The sequence below is a fragment of the Podarcis cretensis genome (assembly GCF_951804945.1).
Source record: "Podarcis cretensis genome assembly, chromosome: 14".
Classification (NCBI taxonomy): domain Eukaryota; kingdom Metazoa; phylum Chordata; class Lepidosauria; order Squamata; family Lacertidae; genus Podarcis; species Podarcis cretensis.
The window spans coordinates 5,201,864-5,225,729 of record NC_137183.1 but is presented as its reverse complement, the minus strand read 5'-3'; the positions used below and the strand labels follow the sequence as shown (position 1 = coordinate 5,225,729).

Below are 23,866 nucleotides of genomic sequence, written 5' to 3'. Positions count from 1 at the left end.
TATGTACACATTTTCTTCCTGCTGCCTGACAAACTTCACTTACCATTAGGCAGAGCGAGGCAACCTACCGCAGCAGATTTTGGAGTACTATTAAAAGGCAGCTAAGTGTTCATTTTTAAATTTATTATTATATACTAACCACCATTTGGATTTTCTGCCTCAGGCTTGCTCCAAAATGTCCAGAACTGTCTCCATCTTGAACTTTGTTCACTGGGATGCTTTTTTGAACAAGCTCCATTGAAATGAACATCCTGGTGGATCATACCCATTACTTTTAAAGTCTAAAACTCAGCAACTGAAATAAGGCCACACTGTGGGCAAGCAGGTGGAGCAATGATGAAAACCAAGGATGGGAGCAAATTATTTAGGCCATTAACAATTTATTCTGTACCATAAAGTAGTGCAGAATCCAGGAAATATAGAGTAACAAATTCTTGCATCCTTCCCCGTGTCCAGTGATGTTTTGAACTATGGAGCTGGGCTCCAAGCCAGACCAAACCACTTTCAGATGTGCAATCAAATGCAGACCAGGTGGGATTCATTTCAGCATTTGTTGTTTTAATTCTCATTACTATTTTCCCAATAAAACAGAGTCATTTATCATATGCCAAATTCTTTTCCAACACAGAGAAAGTCTGGATTCATTTAAGAGCATTTTACTTTGGCAGATTACTTACAGCAATAGTATTGAATGTACAGCGGTGGAGCCTGCCTTCCCAGTGCCCAGGGCTTGGAGGGCACCATGAGGAAGACGCTGCTGGAGAGGCGCATGCCCTTCTCAACCGGAGTGGACTGATTGGAAGCATGCCTGCCTCTTGCATCCTCATGTCGCTCTTCCAGTGCAAGAAAGAAGGGAGAAATGAGCAGGACCCTTCCAGTCAGCCAGGTGGGGAAGTGCACTCACTTGCCGGATGCCAGCCCTGCTGCCCTTCCAACCCTGAAAGCTGGGCGATGCTTCCCTCAGTGAGGGATCCCGTCGTGGGGGCACCTCGTTGCGACCCCTCCCAAAATGCGCCTGTGGCCACGTGCCCCCCTCCACGCTAGGCCACTACGACTGCATTGTGTTGATAGTCCTTTCCATTTGAATTGTGGTGGAATGATTTCTTGGGCTCAGCCTTTGCTCTGGACTTTTTTGGGGAGATCGGTTTCCAAGCAGCATGGAAATAAGCATAACTCTTCCTTTGCCCTATTTGCATTATGCCATGGGTAGCCAAAGTTGCACGTTCAGGATGTTTTGGGCCTGCAGCTCTCATCAACCCTGACCACTAGTACTGCTGGTTTGGTCTCCTGGGAGTTTTGCCCTTATTTGTGTTCCTAAGCTGTCTGTGAAAGTCCCAGTCCCAGTCCAATACCTTTTGGTACCGAAACTTCAAATGGCAACTTCCCCCTCACTATAACAGGCACACAATCCATTGAGAAGTCCCCTTGTGCAAAGCCTACACCAACTGCTGTGTACCTGTACAAGGTGAAAAAGAAGTCAAGATTAAGAACTATGGCAGATATGCCTGAAAATATGCTGTTTGGTGCCCTGAGAAGCCCCTTCCCAGAGAGGATCTCATCTGCACAGGGTTGGTGCTCAGCAGCTCTTCGTAATATTTTGAATTACTATGACTTTATATTGTTGCTTTATGTTATTGTGTGTTGTTACTTTATGTTATCTGTTATTATCTGTTGTTGCTTTATGTTAGTGTTTGATAATATAGTGATTGCAGTGTGTGTGTGTAATTTTTATTTTAAATTTTCTGCTTTGCAATTTCAAATAAACATTTTACATACTTTAATGTATCCAGTGACTTCCCTTCTTCTCTTTCCATGGTTCATTTTGCATATCTTACATCCCTGCATATATTACAACTATTCCAATTGGTTTTCCACTATTACATCTATGAAAAATTATTTACTCTGTTGAATTTATCTTAATGGTGCCAGCATTTTCAGCTGTACAGTTATTTTCCATATATTCAATAAACATTTTCCAATCTTATTTAAATGTATGTTCTTCATGCTCTCTTATTCTATATGTTAAATCTGCAAGTTGTTCATATTCTGTCAACGTAAGTTGCCAATCTTCTTTAGTTGGGACCTTGCTCACTTTCCATTTTTGGGCTAACGAAACATGGGCTGCAGTTGTTGCGTACATAAATAAACTTTTCTGACACCAGGGAATTTCAGTCCGAGTTATCCGCAAAAGAAAGCACTCCAGGTGTTGTTGGTTTTTTTGAGGGGGAAGGGGAGTAATTTTAAACAATTTTTTCAGTTCATTATAAATTATTTTCCAATACTTTTTTATCTTCACTGTTTGTTGTTTTTTAATGCTATTATGATTATTGTGAGCCGCTTTGATCTCAACATTTGTTGTTGGAAAAGTGGCATATAAATATTAAATCAAAATCCCATCAGGTCCAGCCAGCATGACCAGTGGTCAGGGCTGAGGAACTTAAGTTCAAAATATCTGAAGGGCAACAGGCTGATCTGTAGAAAAATGTTACAGAAAATTTAAAGTTCTGCTGTTCAGAGATACAAAAATGGAACGTGTGTTGGCACTTAAGAATTATAGACAGGCAGGTGTCATCTAAAACACTGGGGTGGGGGGCAGATCTGGGGAGGCTACTCCTAATCCTGCTCTTGTACTCCTTACTGTAAGAAAATGGTACGATGATGCCAGCATTTCCAGTACTGAAAGAAAAGAGCCTTTTCCCAAAAGCAGAGCTACCTTTCCAAACTGCCCAGAGACCTGACAGCCTCATTGATTACAGAGTCCAGAGTCCATTAACTGCCCCATGTTGATATACTTCTGACTTTAAACTCTTCTGCTTTCTATATTTGCTTCATGCAATGAATTCAGGAAGAAAGTTTTACAGGTTTCCTCTGTGAAAGGGCTTCTTCTGCCACTACAGCAGCAAGAATTCTACTGGCAAAGTATTGGAAGATGCAAGAACTACCTACTCTGGAAGAATGGCAAACAAAGGTGATCGACTTTATGGGACTGGCCGAGATGACGGGCAGAATCCGTGACCAGGGGAAAGAGACAGTGGAGGAGGACTGGAAGAAATTTAAAATATATCTTAAAAACAATTGTAAAATTGAGGAATGTTAAGATGTCAGGGGGTAAGAGGTAAAGAATTGCAGCAGTAACTAAAAAATTAAAGGGAATTTTATGAAAGGGAATTAAGACAATGGACCTAAGGGTTGCTAAAGAATCATTAAACAAGGATGCAAGGAAGGGGAGGCATGGGGAAGTCAAAAGAAAGAAGGGTAGGAAATGAGGAATTTAAAGTTACATGGGTTTAATTGTTATGTGCCTTATTTGTCTTTTGTTTTTCTTTTGTCTGTTCTGTTGAGTTTTTATTACTTGTTTGAAAAATCAATAAAAATTAATTTAAAAAGAAAAAAAAGAATGTTCCCCAAAGAATGTAATAGAATAGAAAGCCACATGCATCGTAGAAACTCTTCATGTTCCTGAGCTGCTGAACGGATCACCGATCCAATAAGGATTTCCTAAGGGCTTGATGCCAAGCTGCTGCCTTAGAGTGTTGTGGGGTTGTAGAGTTTTGGGGGGTGGCGGAGGCTTAGGATAGGAGTGCCCAAAGTAAAATAAAAACCACCCACGCTTGCCACCAGGATGGCAGCAGCCTCCTTAGGTGGAGGCCTACATTCACCATGGAAAGCTGAGGTGCTTTGGTTTAAAAGTTAACAAAATGTTCCTGCTCCCTTTCCTGAATGCTTCCTGGAAATTCTAGCTGTATGCCACCATTTTTCTAGCTAAGGAAACACACAGCTAATATTTTCAGGGGTGCAGAGGTAGGACATTTTCTGAGGTGATGTGTGTGCATGGATGGACGGAATTGCAACTCAACAGTGTGAGTGCCTGTCTTTAGGAATCCTCCATCATCCATGGGGAACCAGTGACCCTCCAGACGCTGCTCAACTCCCAACATCCATTATTCTCCAGGCAGCACAGCCAATGGTCAGGGTTGATAGAGAATTTTGGTTCAGCAACATATAGAGTGGCTGGGGCAACCCAGCCAGATGGGCAGGGTATTAATAATAATAATAATAATAAAATAATAATAATAATAATAATAATAATAATAATAATAATTAGAGAACCACAGGTCCCTTGCCCAACTTACAGCCTTTAGTTTCTCCATCTGCCCTTGTTAACACACTTGTTTCAGCAGCATCCACCTTTACTCCAGGGGAAAGCCAGGCTCTCTACTTCCCCTACCCCAATTCGCTGCTGAGGGCTAGGTAAAGGTAAAGGTACCCCTGCCCGTACGGGCCAGTCTTGACAGACTCTGGGGTTGTGCGCCCATCTCACTTAAGAGGCCAAGGGCCAGCGCTGTCCGGAGACACTTCCGGGTCACGTGGCCAGCGTGACATCGCTGCTCTGGCGAGCCAGAGCCGCACACGGAAACGCCGTTTACCTTCCCGCTGGTAAGCGGTCCCTATTTATCTACTTGCACCCGGAGGTGCTTTCGAACTGCTAGGTTGGCAGGCGCTGGGACCGAGCAGCGGGAGCGCACCCCGCCGCAGGGATTCGAACCGCCGACCTTTCGATCGGCAATTCCTAGGCGCTGAGGCTTTAACCCACAGCGCCACCTGCGTCCCACCTGCTGAGGGCTACCACCATACAATAAGGTCTCCAGATCTGCCTTGACTCATGCATGCAATGGGTGACATCTCTTCATGACTAAAAAGCTGCTGGACTGTGGTGAATATGTGAACTGCGGTCCATGGCACTCATCCATGCTTCATACAGACTCCTCACCCCCCCCCCAAATTACTTTTCACTTAGGCATTATACCTCTCCCCCCCCAATTTTTGATAGGACCTTTAAAAGGATCTGAAGTTGAGGATTATGTTTGCTGCAACCCCCATTTTCCATCCTACGTCTTGCCAGTGCTGGAACGATGACACCTTTCCTCCCGTTTCCATCACCACACAGAAAAGCTGCATGCACAAAACCCGTAAGATGGGAAAATAAAGATCACAAGGCAGCATGTTTTTACAAAATGTCCTAGAGTGCTTGTTCTTTTATTCTATTATCAATTATACAATGTTTACATACAGATACGTTTTTTTAAAACTGCTTTAAAAAAGTGTGTCAAACAAACATGTGGCAAATACCAAATGTATTTGATTCCCTTGAGTTTCAGACAAAAACAGAGTAACAACTGGAATCCATTGATGAAAAATGTTTGGTTTGTTCCCCAGTGCAGCGGATCTTAAGACACTGCCATGGAATGACTTTTTGCAGACCAAAATGCTGCCTAACCATCTGTAGTGAGCTGTAAATTGCACGTTTTCAACTCAGGCATTAAATAGTTTCAATTGGGGCCTACAGGCCTGTTTTGTTCTCAAATGCAAAGGCCAAACCTTTGCAGCTTGAGGCATCTCCAAAGAAATCAAATTACTGAGCTGGACAAACCGCTGAGATTAAAGAAATACCATTCAAAGGACCACACAAGTACCTTTAGTTTCAAGGAATGTCAAACACACACACCCCTCCTTGTTCCTCTCCTGAGTTTCTAACATCAATCTTTGTTTAATATCTAAGTTGGCTGGACAGGTGGAAGAGAACATTTCTGCCATCAGCTGCCCCCTCCCCCCCCCCCCCCAGCAAAGGCTGCACACAATTTGCAGCACTGAATTCTACAAAATGGAGGCAACATTAGGGCCAGGAATATGGCACAGCTGATTCACAGCCACATGGAGCCTAACCCCATACATATACATATACATATACATATACATATACATATACATATACATGTATATATATGTTGTTTTCCCTGACTCCATGCCTGGGGTTTAGCAAGTGGACCTGTGAGTATAGCAACATGGGGGGACAGTAATAAAATAAAGACACATTTCAGGGTTTCATGGCAAGCAGGTGAAAAAAATAAATCAAAACAAAGCTGACAGTGGTGTGGCCGCAGCTATGGTGGTTTTCACATGTTGTTTAGCTCCAGTAAAGTTTGATCCAGCATTTGATGCATATTGAGGTTCTCTTCTTTGGCATGTGCCACTTTCTCTGTTTTGGATTAGAAAAGTCAAGTTATGAAAAAAATGTCATTGCTTTATATTAATTGTACACAGGCAAATATCATTTGTAAATGAGCATGAAGGGTGCATGACCACAACATATTAGGATTAACATAAACTAGGCGGTGACAAAGGCAACACACTTCAGAGCAGCCAGCAGCCCATAAACACCTTTGCCGAATGAGAAGAGAGTTCTCTGTTGGGTCCATCATCAAAGGAGGCAGCAGCCAAGAACTGGGACTTGCTTTTGGCACAAATACACCTGGCTCATATCATATCATATCAAACATAACACCAAAGAACCAGGTGGTGGTGGGGAACTAAACAGAGTAAGTTATGATACAACTTTGGGGAGTGTTTTTTGTTTTAATCCTAGTGGCACCAAAAAACCCATCAACCTTATGTCATATGACGGCTGCCAACTCAATTCAATGAGTTTTCTAATTTGTCTTTAAAAAATAGTAATAGGGAAAAGGTACAAAAGCATGTCAGGCAGCCAGTTCCAGGGAAAGTCCAGGAGGAAATGCAAACATGTTCTTAAAAATGCTGATGACAGGACTTCAGAAGCAGTTCTACCCATTTGATATTTAACAACTACCAGAAAATGAAAGCTGGGAGGGGGGACCAGTTTGACTGTATGGAAAAAAACCCCAGTTGACTTATTTTTACAGCAGCCTTCCAACTTCCCCCCGCAAAAGAAAAAGAAAGAAAGAAAGAAAGAGTTTTATAACAGTTCTTAGTTTTGTTACATGCACACTTTGTAGGACAGCCACTAAAGACGCTTCAGTGATGCTGACATAAGCACAGAAATTGCAGAACCACATACAACCAAACAGTAACAGTGACCTTGTTATGATGCAAGCGTACCTTTAAATTGACCAGAGGTTCTTTAGGTGGGTAGTTTAACCCATAAACAAAAGCTGTTTTCACCGGGACTCAAACTTATGGGGTTCAGATTCCAAATAAGCAGCTGGGAGTACATTTGATTTGAGATCTTTTAAATAAAAGATTCAGGTTTCCAAGTTCTCTCTTCTCTGTGTGTTACTAGTGAAAACTCCACTCTAAGGGGAAAGCTGCTTGGTTTCCTCTCTGTTTGTAAAATAATCACCAGGCATACAGCTGGCCTTTGAACAAAAAAGGAAAAATTCTAAACAGAGCACAACTGATCGGTGAAATTTTAAAATGTCCCTAAGTCAAGCCAGTTTCACCTCCAACAATCACCGAAGCAATATTTCTTACTTGCACAGGTCTCTTGCATATTTCAATATCAACTGAATCACAAGCACATTTGTTAGAAAGGGTTGGTTCCTACTAAAGCTTAATCCTCGTTCAGGGCCAACTTTAGTTCGTTAGTTAGACGGCGGTTTTGCTCAAGCTGCTGGTAGAGGTGGTCTGTGCAAGTCAGCGAGCGAACCAGGAGAAAAAAGAAGGAGGAAGAGGCAGAAGGAACAGAAGGTTAGAGACAGACCAAAAAATTAACCAGAAGAATCACCCCATGCAGACAGCTCAGTAGCCAGAAAGACATTGGAAAAGTGCACGAGTTTCGAGCAATCCTGAGATGGAAACACAGACTTCAAAAGCTCAAACACGTCCAGTGTTAGTGATGGCCCAGATGCTGTTGGACTACAACTCCCATCAGCCCTGACCATTAGCCAAGTTAGCTGGGACACATGGAAGCTGGAGTCCAGTAACAGCTGGAGGTTCCTCATGCTCCTGTTACAGGCATGGCAGAATCCCAGCCAGGAAGAACAGCCTACCGTCAAAGGTGGGCAATGCGCTCACCGCCAATAACCATGTTAGAAGATGACTGTTCATAAACTGGAGAACCACCACTCCTTTCTGCAATGGGGGACGGTGGCATAGCAGGCATCGGGGCTCGGCAGCACCATTAAGGGTGGCAGGCCAGGAGATGGCCAAGTATCAGGGTTTGGGGCACCATTCAGAAGACAGTCTTTCCCACACTGGCCAACCAAAATCTTCCGTCCCATAATTCATCCCAGCTTTCCACACCTCTGAGTTGTTCCAGAGCCTTGAACAGAAGCCTCGCCCTATAGCAGCTTCCTGATGTCCTAGGAGGCTGTGGCATTTTCCTGGCAATGTAAAGACTGCAGCCGGACTTTATTTGTGGCTAACTTTTTCAAATGCAAACACATTTTACACACGTTAGACACATTTCTCTGAACTTTTTCCCACTGATTTCTCCCACCTTCTTCAAGGGGCTTGAAATGGTGTACAGGGTTCTCCCTCTTTCCATTTTATCCTCACAGCAACCCTGTGAGGTTAGGCTGAGAGGCTGTAACTTGAACCCTGGTCAAACTAAGACCCAGGGGCCGGATGCGGCCCAATCGCCTTCTAAATCCGGCCCGCGGACGGTCCGGGAATCAGCATGTTTTCACATGAGTAGAATGTGTCCTTTTATTTAAAATGCATCTCTGGGTTATTTGTGGGGCATAGCAACTCATTCATTATTTTTTCAAAATATAGTCCGGCCCCCCACAAGGTCTGAGGGACAGTGGACCGGCCCCCTGCTGAAAGTTTGCTGACCCCTGAAAGTCCAACACTCTAACCACTACCCATGCCGGCTCCATTGTTGAACAGAGAGCACCCAGAAGCCTCTATGATAAGATCCAAGTGAGACAGGCTTTCCTGCTTGTATGAAAAGATCCCATTATGGTCTCTTTATAGTGGCTAGCCAAAGGGCAGGGTGTTGAACGCATCATTCAAAAAGAAGTTTTTGAACAGCTCTTCACTGCCTCCTTTTATCCCCAGAAGAACCTCAAATATCCCATAAGATATGCCTATGTTTATGAGACTGCATTTTTGTAAATAAACTGGGTAATATTACACTGGACAGAATATGACCACAGGAATCACTGCCGGGAGATACGTTTGATGTGATGACTTTCAGTCCTTCAGCTGCTCTTTTATTTCTTTAAGTAATTTATGGGTAATTTGTAATGTAATTGTTATATGTAATTTATTGGCATTGAGCTGTATGGCCTGATTCTTTTACGTAACATGTCGCTTTGAGATTTTGATACAAGGCGATGAACAAGCTAAATACATAAATGACCATGGAGAGGCTAAGGCTTGCCCCTACATTGTTTTCTCAACATATTTCAAGTATATAAAAATAATAACATTTAACACATTTATGGTTAACCAGCGAACTAAACAAACATAGAAGCCCAGTACCAAAAGTGTGACACAGAAGTGAAATAAGTCATGATAACAAAAGAATAAAACTGGTAACATGTCCATTTTCATTGATGAAATTAATTTGTGCTACCACGAAACCATCCATGTATTATGAAGTAGAATCAATTCTCACAAGAAACTTCACGAAGTCATTGGGTCCTTTGGCGTGTATCAATGAGATCATACATCTGTAAGTATCATGTACATGAGTAAAATATGTGTCCAAGTGGCTCTCTCAAATCAAGGTACAGATGCTCCAATGGACCAGTTATTTCCAATAGCTATGGAGGAAGCCACCAGCCTCAATTCCTCTTGCTTTGGTTGTTGGAACTCTCAATGAGCAGCTTAGTGTTGGGGTGCTAATTGAAAGGGCAGGCCTGTTGCAGCCTTCCAAACTTGGTGCTCTCCATATATTTTGAACTACAACTCCCATCAGCCCCGAGAACTGGGGATTAATAAAGTTCTATTCCAAATCATCTAGAGGGTGCATTCTTGATGTGAGAATGCCTTTTAGATATACTTTATTTGTATTCATATTTTTATCTTACTGCTGTACACATTTATTTCTATACATACTTTCCCTCACATTCTCTCCCTCCAAATAATTTCAGAGCACTTACAAAAAAACAAAAAACAAACAAATAAAATACACTTTAAATAAAATACGTATTTAAAAACATTAAACCACTGTAGAATTCTACCCACCATAGCCAGTAATATCTATTATTATTCTAAGCTGGGGCCCTGGGAAAGCATGCAGGTCCTTCAAGCAAGTTTTCATCAGCTAGCAAACTTCTACTGTAAGCATCTCAGAAGATGTGCATTACTTGATGATATGTAAATGTCACAAATAAATAAATAAGACTGGCCCGGTGACATGAAACACAATATACAGTTGTACCTTGGAAGTCAAACAGAATCCGTTCCAGAAGTCCGTTCGGCTTCCAAAACGTTCAAAAACCAAAGCGTGGCTTATGATTGGCTGTAGCCCATTGGAAGCCCTGTCGGATGTTCGGATTCCACAAGAACGTTCGAAAACCATAACACTTACTTCCAGGTTTCAATCTTTCGGGAGCCAAGGCGTTCGAGATCCAAGGAACAACTGTACATATCTATTCAGAATCTGATTACAAATTTGTTTAATGGGATTACTCTCAAATAAGTGGGCATGCACCCAGTTACTTGGGAGTAATCAACACTGAATTCAGCTGGGTCTAGTTCCAAGCAGACATTCACAGGACTGCAATGTTAGCAATGTTTCATCTCATATGAGGATTATGCTTTCCTCATTTATCTTCACATTACATGGATGGCTTATGATGAGGATTCAAATAAAATCGAATTTTGCCAGCTAGCCACCAGTTAATTCTGGAGCATTTCCATTTTTCACAGATGAAACAATTATTGTATTGAGCGTATCATCACATTTTCTTATTGTCCTGTCCGTATCATGACTTATTTCCATTTGATCACTCTTGCAGATTTGGAGTTGCTTGCCTGCCTAGGTCTTCAGAGGAAGACAACCGTTTTGCAAGCCAAATACCACCCTGGCAACCAACTGGCCAACACCTTCACTAGTAGGGAAATATTTCCAGCCAACAGCTACACTGGGCAATTCCCTAACTACAGACTGATCCACGATGGTCCAAACCAATATGAGTTCAGCCTGTGACATGTGAAAAATATATGTTCAAAAACCTTCTAATGAACACTTTGTAACTGACCAGCTGGGAAGAGAGGAGAGAGCCTATTAAAGAGGACTTTTCTCAGCCTCAGCTCTTTGCTCAATCTGGGTTTTCAGCTTCCTTTGTTTTCACCTTCCCCTTTGATCGCCTCCAGAATCATAAGGGTTAGAACCGTGTTTATTTTTAAGTGGAAGCTGAGATTCTCAGAACACTCGGTTCTGAGAGCGTCTACACACAGAAGCCTGGCTACAGTGGACTTTCACCATATGCAGAGACGCTTAGTTCTGAGCTGACAGCCTTCCGAATGCCCACACCTTTAAATAAATAGTTCTTAAGAATCCAGCCTATATTGTCTCACCTGGCTAAGAGGGAGGGAGAAGTCAAGGAAGAAAAGGGAAACTGGCTTTATAAAGGAGACCCTTTCCCCACTCTTTCCATCCAACAATGGGAGGTTACACTACGGATGCTGCATTTTTGGATTAAAGACAGGAGGTTTGTGAAATGGGATGAGGGGGGAGGGTAGAGTGGAAGAGTGAGGCAAAAAATAAACTAAAATAGAAAGTAAGAATAAATCCCTAATGGCGAGAAAGCAGATTTTTTTATTTTATTCATACTTGAAATGATGGAAATAAATAAAAGAAATAGCAAAAGAGATACAGCTTACACAGTGGGATTCTTTTTTTATTTTACACTGAAGATTGGCCAGTTTCTGTACAGTCGAAAAGGCACAGAAGAGGGAGGAGAGAGGAAGAGACAGTGTTCACCCCATGTCCTGCGAGCAAAGGGAGAGCTAGGAGGAAAAGGTTAAAGGGAAACTGGGCGAGAAGGACAGGACCATGTACTGAGAAACAGCCAGCAGCTTGGAAAAGATGGGTTGTCCAGCGTGACGAAGGTGTCTTTGGAGGAGTGAAGCAAAGACATTTATCTGCACAGAGATAAAAGAAAGGAAATGAAAAAAATGGCATCATGGATGGCGTGGAAAAGGAAGCAGCAAGGGAGAGGAGCAAGACAGGAGAGAGGCAACAGGTCAGAGAAACAAACCCAGTTTTGATCAGAGGGTTGCTCCTGCTGTAATGACACATTTCACAGCTGGGGCTGTCAGCCCTCCCAAACTGGGGTGGGGTGGGGGGCTGCCAGAGCCAACATTTTTCAGTACCTCCAAACACTGCACTCAGAACATGCCTTGCTCATCATGACAAATTTATGCAAATCAGCCTGGAAGGGAGGGGACTTTCAGCTCATGGGCGTCTTAACTGCACCCCCCCAGAAGAAGATGACCGTCAGTGTAAGGGGTGCACGGTTGGTTGGAGGGAAGAGGCCAAATTGCCTCCACAAGCACTCTTGGCAGGTGTTTCTTTTTAATATTCACAATTAATATTCACTTTCAAAACATATACAAAAAACGGTGTTAAATACATCTATTTCTGCAGCTTGATTCAGAGTAACTCTTGGCACACACCATTGAGTCATAAAGCAACCTGGTGCTCTCCAGATGTTGCTGGACTCCAACTCCCATCAGCCCCAGCCAGAATGGCCAGTGGCCAGGAATAAGGAGAGCTGGAGCCGAACACCGCAGCGGGCAGACCAGGGTGGAGAAGGCTGGAAGACCCTCATTCACACACCTGCTATTTCAAGCCAGGCATATCCAACTTCCTCACCTGCCTTTTCCAAATTCCCTCTCAGGTAGGACCTGGAAAAAAATCTCTACTTTTTTTAGCCAAGAAGGTTATTGTGTTAGTGTGCAATGTTCAGTCAATATGCAAAAATTTAAAAGTACTGAAATTTTGCAAAGAAGCTAGCCATGCAATTTGGGAAGTAGGTTGAGATTTCCCCTTTTGCTGTTTTTAAATAAGTTAGCAAATTTCTTGTTACAAGTTCTCAGTACAGGACAGTTGACTTCTGCTCAGCATTTCTTAAGACATTATAAAGCAAATCGACCCCACAGACTCAAACTCCCAGCAATTTCCACTATTTATGGGCTACTTGTTTTATGGGCTACTTGGGTGTTCTAAGACTCAGCTCTGATGGTACATTATTTAAGCAATTTCTATGCCTTTGTTTCCTTTCCCTAACTAGGGAATAATTATTTCAAAGAAACCTGCATTCCATCTTTAGACCATGCCCAACCAGCAGGAAGAAGGCAGAGAGTGAAAGCAGCAGCTCCCTTTGGCCGCTGGAATACACCAATCCTAAGCCCCCAAGATCTCTCCACAGAAATAAGATATATGGACTGCAATAAACTGCAAACTCATCCTGAGCTGAATTTTTTTTTGGAGGGTGAAGGAAGCCAAGATCACCTGATCTCTCACTTTAAAACTCCTTGCCATGTTCTGATAATCAGAGTGTCTAAAAAAATGGGAAGATGTCACTGTTCTCCTAGTGTCCAGCCTATTATGGGAAATCTGCAAAGCAGGATCCCAGTGCAACACAGCAACTCACCCCACCTGTGATTTGTAGCAACTGGTATTCAGAGGCATGTCTGTCCTGAATCTCCCAAGTGTCATTGGAGATTCCTGAGTGCTCCAGCCCTTATTTCTCTTAAAGCAACACGCACCAAAGTCTGTTAACTACACTGAACCTCTTGCATAGCAGGAATGCATGAAATAATGAAGCAAAATGATATTGAGAAGCAGGATCCAATAAGTGTGTGGTTGTTTTTAAAAGCAGGTAGCCCGCAGGTAGCATAGTTTATCCAACCTGAAGTATGTTTACTAGGAAGTACATTCCACTGATTTCAACTGAGTTCATCTCCTAGTAGTGGAGGTTAGGAATGCAACCGTAAAAACTTACTAAATTTGGGAACAGAACTTTAGAAATGCTGCAACAGAAGAGAACTTGAAGGAGAAACACTCCCAAAAGGGTGCAGGGAGAGAGCAGGATGGACACACACTTAGGTAAAAATGAGCCTTGTAGGAATGTCACATAAATTCATCAATCCAAGCATGAAACTTGCCCACTCTTTACTGCAATAGAAAAAGCTCAAAGGCCACTGAATTTCCCTCTCACTGAATTTCCCTCTCGTTAAGAGAGTCTGGTAAGTTGCCCAGCAAAAAGAATTGCACTGGGTGGCTGGGGGACCTCACAGCTGATTGCCAATAATTGTGTTATGAATTTGGCTGCCAGCCAATCTATTGCTGACTAGGAATGCCTTGTCCTCCATGAAACCACAAAACTGGCATGGAAATTATTAGGAGACATTTAACAAACTCTCCAAGATTATAAAGGTTGGAAGCTTACTTTTATTTAAAATGTTTCCCCCCCCCCCACCCTAGATGCTTCCATCAGACCACAGCCATGCCAGCACCAGGCGTGCGAAGGGGCCAGCCCTGCACTAAAGAGTGAGCCAGTTTAACCTGCAAGGCTGCAGCAGCCAGGCGCCTCGGGGGCAGAGGGGCAGGCAGAAACAAGAGGCCAATTACATGGAAGTCATGTCGTTGAGAGCGTGATCCAGCTCCTCGCTGATGGCCTTGTACTTGAGTTTCTGAGCATACAACTCATCTGAGAGTCACCAAGGGGAAGGCAGAAGAAGTGGGAGGAGGAGGAGGAGGAGGCAGTGACCAAGGGTGATGTGGAAGCAAAACACCGTCCGGAAGTCATGGCAGCCAGGAGGGGAGAGATGGAGGTGTGTGGAAGGCAGCAGCGTGTGGCACAGGAGAGGTGTGAGAGAAAGCAAAAAAAAACAGATGAGTCAAATGGGTTCAAAAAGAATTCAAGCAGTGGAGTTGCTAGATGTGGGTAGAAATAATAACAATACAGCATTCCTCAGCAAGCAAATGGTGGGAAACAAACACCGAAGTGATACTGCAAAAACTCTCCTAGATGCTAGCTTTCCATTAAACCTGGATAAAACTTGTTCCTATTTTTCTACATGCATTTGAGCTGTTCCATCTCTGCAGCCAAAAGTTGTACAGTTTAGACCAGCCTTCTCCAAGCCAGTGCCCTCCAGATGCTTGGACTACAATATCAGCTCCAGCATGATGCAACTGTGCTGGCTTGGGGGGTGTTAAGAGTTGTAGTCCAAAACATCTGGAGGGCACCAGGTTGGAGAAGTCTGTGGCCTAGACACAGCTTGGAGCAGAAGTTGCACAGCCCCACCTAAGGAAGGCTTTCCTACCAGAAACACATTGTGGCACCAGCATTTCACCAGAAGGAACTTTTTTCTCTAGGACCTGTCAAAGTCCTTATCTCTCCTACCGCTCCTTCGATTCTGTCATTGCATCATGGGGCTTGAACTCTTGGACCTGGTGCCACTGTCACAGGCTCAAACAGCAGATTGGCTCAGCAGAAAGAATAGCGCTGAGGCCCAAGGGGCTGTGAAACCAAACTCCTCCTTTCCCCCGGAGATGTAGGCCCCTCAAGACCCCTTCCACCCTCTCCCTGTTGGAAGCACCAGAACACACAACCTGGCAAAGTCCAAGTCCAAAACATTCTTCCAGTGTAACAGCAGACAACCCCTTCCCACACAGCAGACAACCCCTACAGAATGAGAGCAGGGTCATGCCTCACACCCCAGAAAGAACAGGAAGACTTGAGGGAATGCTCTCCAGCAACTACTTCCATTTCCCCAAGTGTTCAACCAACACAGAAGAAAATTCCAAGGACTTGTGAAGACCTTGGAAGCAAAGGGTGCATGTAACTGCTAAACAGATGCTCCCCATTAATACACAAGCAAGGCTTCAAATGGAGTCAGTAGGTGTCACCAAATGGCTGTCTTGACCTTCATTCATCATCTCCATCAGAAAACTATGTCAACTTGCAACATTCCTAATGGGAGCAACTGCAATGTCTCCCTTGGCTGACATTTTCAGCCAGTGATCTTAAGGCACTCATAGCATTTCCTATCTGACTTGTTCATTTTTTTACGGTGGAATATTCCAGAAGGACCAGGAGGAGGAGGAGGAGGAGGAGGAAGTGGAGTTCAATATTAAAGAGAATGAAGTCTTGAGACACCAAAGGGACAGAGACAAAAGAGAAAGATGCAAAAGCAAAACCTTCTGTCTAAAGCCAGTTATCAAACATTCTGAAACCCCATTTTCAGTCAATTGTTATTCATCTGCCCTGTTCATGCATTCAAGGTAAAGGTTAAGTCCTGTCAACTCTGACTATGTGGAAACGCCATTTACCTTCCTGCCACAGTACTTATTTATTTACTCGTGCTGGTGTGCTTTTGAACTGCTAGGATGGCGGGAGCTGGGACAGAGCAACAGGAGCTAACCCCGTCACGGGGATTCAAACTGCTGACCTTCCGATCAGCAAGCCTGAGAGGCTCAGTGGTTTAGACCACAGCGCCACCGGCGTCCCCTCCTGTTCATGAAAGGCAAGTTCAGCCAGCAATCTTCCTCCCTTGCCTAGTGGTCACTTCCGTTCCAGACGCAGTGGTGCTAGGGAGGGGTCTCCCAACCTTTGCTGCCTGGCACTTATCCATGGCAGACGCTTACCAGTATTGACCAAAAATTAGCAATTGTCCACTGTAAGTGCCTACTTCAAAGATGGAGTTTGCTGTCTCAGCCTTCTAGGTTAGCAAGGGATGCAAATAAAGAAACATACCTTCTAAGTCATCAATGCTCTTCTCCAGCTTAGTTACCGACCTCTCTGCAAACTCAGCTCGGGTCTCAGCCTGGAGGCCAAGAAAACACACAAAGGCAATGGTCAAAAAGAGGAGGAGGAAGAGTTTGGATTTGATATCCCGCTTTATCACTACCCTAAGGAGTCTCACGGCGGCTAACATTCTCCTTTCCCTTCGTCCCCCACAACAAACACTCTGTGAGGTGAGTGAGGCAGAGAGACTTCAGAGAAGTGTGACTAGCCCAAGGTCACCCAGCAGCTGCATCTGGAGGAGCGGAGACGCGAACCCGGTTCACCAGATTACAAGTCTACTGCTCTTAACCACTACACCACGCTGGCTCTCTTTAGCACAAGGAAGGTATAGGAAAGCTTCTGCATTGTGCAAAGAGGCTGGGTGGCGGCAGCAGGAGAATCTTCCAAAACAGAGTGGGAAACCTGCTCCAAATGCAACAATATATTTTTATTTATTCATGTTGTATCTTGCCCTTCCTACCAAAGGAGCCCAGGACAACAATTATATTTATAGGTGACATCCAATTACATTATGCTCAGAGTAGAACTATTAAAATTTATAGACTCAAAATCAATGGCCTAAAATTGGATGCAGCCCTCTGTTTTTTAGTACATGGAGACCACAAAGGACATTTTCTGATTGGAATGGAAGTTTCCCAAGAGCAGAGCAAAGCTCTCGTGCCCTCCACTTGGGCAAGAAATAAGATTCTTCATGGTGTTTGGCCAAAATCTCTTAAAAGCTGCAGGGAAAAGAAAAGGGTTGGCTTCTGTCCCAAGGATACAGTGGCATTTTTACCTCTTTCAGTTTGTCAGTAAGGACCTTGATCTCCTCTTCATACTTGTCTTCCTTCTGCGAGTACTGTAGATTAAGCAGACCAAAGGAAGGTCAACTGAGCAGACGTGGGCAGCACTGAGGTGGCAACGTCCAATATCTTTACAATCACAAGTTGAAAGACCACTAAAAATAACTGCATGAGAGGAAACCAGCAAAACTGCAATGCCAGGAGTAAGTGTTCAGATTTCATTGTGCAAGCCCAAGCAATAGCCTGTTGTAAGCTAAATGCATTAACAGTGGAAAAGCTTATAACAGGAATGGCCCTTCAAATATTGCTGGACTCCCAAATCCCACCACCACTGACCATTAGCCACACTGCCTGGCTCCCCACCCTGGCTTATAGCTCTGGCTCAAACCAGCTGTTTCTGCAGGACTGCACAATCTCTCTCATGCCCGGGGGTGGGTGTGGGGGTGAGAATCTGGAAAGAGGTTTGCACTACAGCACAGAACTCCTGACACAGGATGATTAAAAGATAGCCTATTGGGTTCCTTGTTCAGCTTCATAATGCTACAAGCCACAGTCACAGTTTGTTCTTGAAAGCATCCATTGCCGATTCTCAGAAATCCAGTTAAACAGTCAAAGACCACACAGCTTTCATCTGGCAACAAGTGACTGTTGCTCTCTCTCTTTAGAATAGTAATAAGAAATCCACTTTGCAACCCTAAACAAAACTGTCATTATACTGTTTTATTACAGAATGCTTTTACAGTTCTGTTTTACTGTAGGTCTCAGCAGAGAGCAGTGCTTTGCTTGCAGAAGATATCAAGTTCAATCCCCTACACCTCTCAGTTAAACAGATCTCAAAATAGAAGAACATGGAAATGTGCTTCTTTGCCCAGGACCTGACAGCAGCCCTCTGGACACAGCTAAGTAGAGGAAAGAGTCATCTGAGGTAGCTTCAAAACCCATCCAATCTGTATTGTATTCACTGCAAGTATCACCTTGGGAGCTTTGGGTGATTAAGGTTACATTCACACCATACATTAGAAGTGCAATGATACCACTTTAAATGGTCATGGAACTCCCAAGGAATTTTGGGAGCTATAGTTTGTTAAAGGTGCTGAGAGTTACTAGGATACTTCTATTCCCCTGCAGAGAGCTACAATTGCCAGAGCTCCCTGTGAAGAGGGATTATTAAGCCACTCAAGGAATTGTAGTTTCAGGAGGGAAACAGGGGTCTCTCCTAACTACTCTCAGCAGCCTTAACAAACTGCAGCCCCCAGATTTCTCTGAGGGAAGCCACAACTGTCTAAAGTAGTACCCTAGTACTTTTAATTGTATGGTGTGAATGTGGGATTAGAAGCATCAGAAATAAGTGGCAAGTAAAATATTTTAAACCCCAGAGTCTGTCAAGACTGGCCCGTACGGGCAGGGGTACCTTTACCTTTACCTAAAATATTTTAAAAAGTGTACTCAGGAAGTAAATTCCCCACTGGAGGCACCAGGACTTACTTCAGAATTAACATTCTGACAAGTGGCTTGGAAAGCCCATCATGTAACATTTGCACCTTTCGCAGCTAGACCATACCTTTTCTGCCTGAGCTTCCAGCGACCTCAGGTTGTTGGTCACAGTTTTCAACTCCTCTTCAAGTTCAGCACATTTGCTATTATTTTGGAATGGAGGGAGGAAAGGGGCCAAGAGGAAGAACAGTCATTGGGGGAGGAGGGAGGGAAAGAGAGGGAAGAAAAGATAGAGAAAAATGAAAACTGAATCTCAGAGCTTAAGAAAGGGCCTTGAAAGAAGCTGAACCCACTTGAGATCAAAGAGATAAATTAATCGCAGAACCCAAAGTTGCTTTGAAGGACTCCACAAATCTGCTATGCTACTGGGCCATCACACACTTGCTCTTGGTTGGGTGAGCCAAGAGTCCCTGGTGGAAAGGCCCCCAAACAAACGCTGCCACATTTCAGCAGGGCCAAAATGGCAATTTTCAAACTGTTTGCAGAGCTGCAGCAACCTTCTGTCTGGATTTTCCATGGAATTCTCTTTCTGCACTCAGGAGCCAATGCAGATGTGCCTTGTACAAGCACAAGTGTGGGTTTTAAAATAGCCAGGTTGATTCGGAATGATTTATTCTGCCAACGCCAGATGTTTTGGACTACAGGTCCCAACAGCCCAAGTGGCAAGTGTAGTCCAGAACACCTGATGACTGACTTATCCAAAACTCTTCAACCAGCCCAGGAGGTTCAGCTTCTTCTTGGGGCTCGATCAGCTACAAAAAAGGTTAAGCACACACCTGTGCACACACACGCCGGCATCCACACCAGAGACGAGAGAAAGCAAACACAGGAGAGGAAGGAGAAGGATAAAGGGGAGATCCAGCCACTACTGCTAAGAGGTATCTAACTAGAAGGTCAGGGTAGCCAGGAGATTTGGGTGGCAGCTAAAAAAACCTGATCATTCGGTTCACAGATACAGAGGTATGTTGTCTCCAGTACCTTCTCCTCAGCAGCCATTAATGCTTTCAACGTTTGATCCATTATCCTTAACTGTTCCTCCAGCTGTCGGGCTTGGCTGTTAGTGAACACATGAAAATGCACAAGAGCCATTCACAAAACAATCCGTGTGCGAGTAAAAAAGCATGCAGTGACCCAGACCAAATAAGAGAGGCCCCCAGAGGAAACGATTCAGACACCACGGAAGCGCACAGACGTACGCAGGCGCAACGACACGCGCACACACACTCAGGCGTGCCAAGGCATGCAGCAGACCCCCACAGCTGCCGCTGGAAGATAGCCAGTCACCGTCCCGCACCAGACACTCATGTACTGCGACATACATCACACTTGCCGCATGGACCCCAGAGCCCTTTTCTAATTGGCCAGGCGGTGGCCCCTACCTTTCTGACAGTTCAGCCCGCTCCTCCGCACGCTCCAGGTCGCTCTCAATGATCACCAGCTTACGAGCCACCTATAGCAATGGGGAAAGCAGAAGGAGGGGGGAGGCTCAGGGCCCAGCAGCAAGATGGAGACTGCGATGGAGAATCGTCTCCCAACAACATCTGGAGGGCAACAGGTCAGGGAAGGTTGCCCCAAGTAACTGTGCTGCCCGTACTTGAGACAGGGAGGTGGAGAGGGAGACCATTTCAGAAGGCAGGAAGCCAAGGTCAAGTCCCCAGCTTCAGGAGGTGGGGTACAACTCCCAGCGATTCTGCCCTTGTAAAATTTCAGCACACTCTCTCAAATGCTTGCTAGGCAAAAGGCATCACTTTCCGCACTGCTCTTTGGGCTTCCTCCACAAAGCTTCTCCGCTCAGATCCTCGCTGTCTCTCAGTGGGTCACCCTGCCACCCCATGCCTTCTGCAGTGCATCTCAAGTCTCCCTACTCACTGATCCTCCTTGTAAACAGCAGCCAAACCGAATCACCTCCCAAGGGCCCCCCGGCTGCGCTCAAGTACCCACCTCTTCATACTTGCGGTCGGCGTCCTCTGCAATGTGTTTGGCCTCCTTGAGTTGGATCTCCTGGATCTCCATCTTCTCCTCATCCTTCAGGGCTCTGCTCTCAATGACCTTCATTCCTCTGGAAGGCAGAAATTACAAGGGTTGGAAAACAGCTTGCTATTGAAGGCCCATTTGTGTCTCAACAATTCTGCTCCCCCTCACCCCCCCCCAAAGTTATTTCTGTGACCTGTAGGCAAATCAGCATGGCCTCTTTGATTTTGCCTAATTTATGCTTCCCTGGATAGTCCTGGGATATAAAGCACCTGCCTCCAAAATCTTCTGCAGCCATCGCTCTGGCTAGGGAAGTTTCAACAATTCTAAAACACTATTAAGGACTAGAAACTTCCCACAAGTACCTTCCTAATTGGTGGCCTGAAATTTTGGTTCCCCCTCTAGCTCATTGCACTTTTGGGTACCAAAATTAAACTTCAAGATAGTCCAACTATCTAGTACATGCATGGCTGCCACTCACTCGTATGGGAAAGAACAATTTGGTGCCTCTGCTCACAAATACTTTACAGGTGTGTAAAAGGGTACAAACTTCCCTTCAAAACACACAGCTACTTACAGCAACAGGCTATTTGCTAGTTTGCTTTAAAAAAAGGGGGGGGGGAGGAGAGCCAGTGTCCATGGAATTCCTGTTTGCACAGAGGTGGCGTTCTGAGGCACTGTATGCATCAACAGGACTGTGTAAGCCAGCCCCACATGCTTCTGGGGCTGAAAATGGTGCGCGGCTCAGTGGTCATGCATGCCTCAAATGCACACAAAGGGGGAGTTAACTGTATAAATTTGGAGAAATTTAATAAAATAATACCCTGGTGGACTGGGCCCCATGTCAGAGTGTGTGTGCATGTATGTATGCTTGTGTCCACATTCACACCATAGAGTTGAAGCACAATACCACTTTAAAAGGTCATGGCCTCCCCCCCGATAGAATTCTGGGAGCTGTAGTTTGTTAAGGGTTCTGAGAGCACTTTGGCAATCCCTGTTCCCCTCAGAGAGCTACAGTTCCCAGAATGGTTTAACAATCCCTCTTCTCAGGGAACTTTGGGAGGATATGGATGTGTGAAGATGCCATTCAGGTGCCCCTCCCTATGTGCCCTCTTGCCAAGATATGCTGTGCATTAGGGTGCGTGGCCCAACACAGCCGAGGCTCAAAGGCAGGCCAGGCCACAACAGCTGCTATGCTCCTGCCTCCCAACTGAGGTGTGTGTTTTTTGAGATTGGACAACAGTTGGAGGGCTATCCCCACCTTTCGCTCTCATCTGCCGCCTTCTCAGCCTCCTCCAGTTTCTGCAAGGCTGTTGCCAGGCGCTCCTGGGCACGATCCAACTCTTCCTCTACCAGTTGGATACGCCTGTTCAGAGAAGCCACATCGCTCTCAGCCTGCGGAGAAAGGAAAACACCATCACTTTTGAGGGAGCCGAAGAGGTGGTTGGGAAGCACACTGTGAAGAGGAAAGGAGACCTCAACCAGCTTCCCCCCAACATGGCGTCCTTCAGGTGTTTTGGACTACAACCCCCAGAGCTGTAAGTCTGGAACATCTGGAGGGTGCCAGGCTGGGGGGAAGCAGACAGAAACAAATAGGGGAAAGTGGTATTTTGAGGGGTTAGTAGAAAATAAGCAACCAATTAATATAGTAGGGGATTCTTTAAAAAAGCAGACTGTGGCCATGTGTGTCCCCATCACCACTTGCCTAATCTGTTAGAATATTTCTCAACTCTTTCCTTTTCATGCGAGTTACTTCATGATACACCTCAGGCAGTCTGATCCTTCACTCACTGAGGGATCAAGAGCCACTTTCACTTATAGACAGTCAAAGGAAATGGACCCCCCCCATCTTTTAGAGTTAAAACGTGAAGGAACTACATGGGTCTTATAGATCAAGGGCAAGAACACGAAGGGTTGGGAGACGAGGCCCAGCAACTGCGCTTTACAGGTGTGCTGCCCTGGATGCAACTCCTCCTGCTTCCAAAATTTAGATCAAAAGTGGCCCACACAGCACCCTCTGTACGTTGTTGGATCCCCAACTCCCACCATCCTCAATGACCGGTCATGCTGGCTGGGGCAGATAGGAGTTAGGGATCCAACAGCTTCTAGAGGGTACCACGTTGGCTACCATCATTCCAGATTGCAAACTTATTGGGGCAGAGAGCTGTCTTCTCCTTCGCACCAGCCTGACATACTTCCAGACTCTTTGCTCAAATCATGGAGTAAGGACGGAAATGCATTTCCCCCATGAGAAGCTTTGGGGTCTCTGCAGGGCATAAGCAGGCCATGGGAGTTTCTGGGAGTCCTGGACATGACCCAAAGAGGGGCAGCTCAGACTCCTGGCTCATTCTCCAGGGCTGGGCTGATGCTGAATCCTCAGCTAAGTCAGCAAGAGAAAAAACCACAGCGCATGGGGAAGTGGCCTGCACTCTCAGATCCTCTGTGCCAGAAAGGGCACCAGTCAGTAGCTCCAATCCAACTTGTGGTGGCCCACGTGCCAAATATCATCCTATTGGGGAGGGGAAAAGAGTTCAATACTTTTTATACAACTTGTCAAGGGACGCCTTATTTTACAAGGAATGTCATTCCCTACAATTTTTATTCTAACATGAAATATGAGCAAACCAGACTACCTAATTTTAAATACTTCCACAAGTTCACAGAGACATGTCAACTTTGATGGAAACTCCACTGTGTGCAACAGAGCTTACTCACTAGGAAGTGGGTTCAGGACTGCAACCTAAGCCACATTTTTATGCTCTTCTGCAAACTCAGTTGCTGTGGTTTTTGATGCAAAAGCCTCACTATTGCTTAGGATCTCCAGTGCAAAAAGATCAGGAATAAATACAAGTTTCTGGAAGTCAAAAGGGCGACGCCACATTTCAATGCACTGAGCTCCTGTTCACTTGGGTGGGGCCTGCACAGAATTACTTCCTGGGCCGACGTGGCTAAAGCAGAGTCCATGTGTGCTTTCTGAGGCTCTCAGTGTTACAGCACTTTCATCTCTGGGGAGGGGAAAACTGGCAAACAACCCTGGTCTCAAGTGTGGGGGGAAAAAACGATTAGGCAGCCCAGTTAATAATTACATCA

General features: G+C 44.9%; 1 protein-coding gene and 1 long non-coding RNA gene across 14 annotated transcripts in view; one reads left to right on the top strand and one right to left on the bottom strand.

The window, feature by feature from the left end:
• Window positions 1-1,019: 1,019 nt before the first annotated feature.
• On the top strand, window positions 1,020-1,490 carry LOC307203050. The gene is made up of 2 exons (XR_013833107.1): window positions 1,020-1,144; window positions 1,247-1,490. It is a non-coding gene; the product is annotated as an uncharacterized lncRNA (long non-coding RNA).
• A 3,515-nt stretch (window positions 1,491-5,005) lies between these two features.
• Window positions 5,006-23,866, bottom strand: part of TPM1 (tropomyosin 1) — a gene marked incomplete at its 3' end in the record, with an annotated part of 31,690 nt that continues 12,829 nt past the window's right edge. For 4 of the 13 annotated variants that reach the window (XM_079952887.1, XM_079952894.1, XM_079952893.1 and 1 more), the window contains 7 exons: window positions 22,038-22,171; window positions 20,747-20,864; window positions 20,185-20,255; window positions 18,873-18,948; window positions 17,305-17,367; window positions 16,479-16,548; window positions 5,006-6,037 (listed from right to left, as the gene is read on the bottom strand). In XM_079952887.1, the coding sequence (XP_079809013.1) occupies window positions 5,955-6,037; window positions 16,479-16,548; window positions 17,305-17,367; window positions 18,873-18,948; window positions 20,185-20,255; window positions 20,747-20,864; window positions 22,038-22,171 (615 nt within the window). Of the gene's footprint in view, window positions 6,038-11,591; window positions 11,857-14,346; window positions 14,430-16,478; window positions 16,549-17,304; window positions 17,368-18,872; window positions 19,860-20,184; window positions 20,256-20,746; window positions 20,865-22,037; window positions 22,172-23,866 lie in introns of those variants that run through there. The other 9 variants (XM_079952892.1, XM_079952891.1, XM_079952895.1 and 6 more) reach the window with 6 other exon arrangements.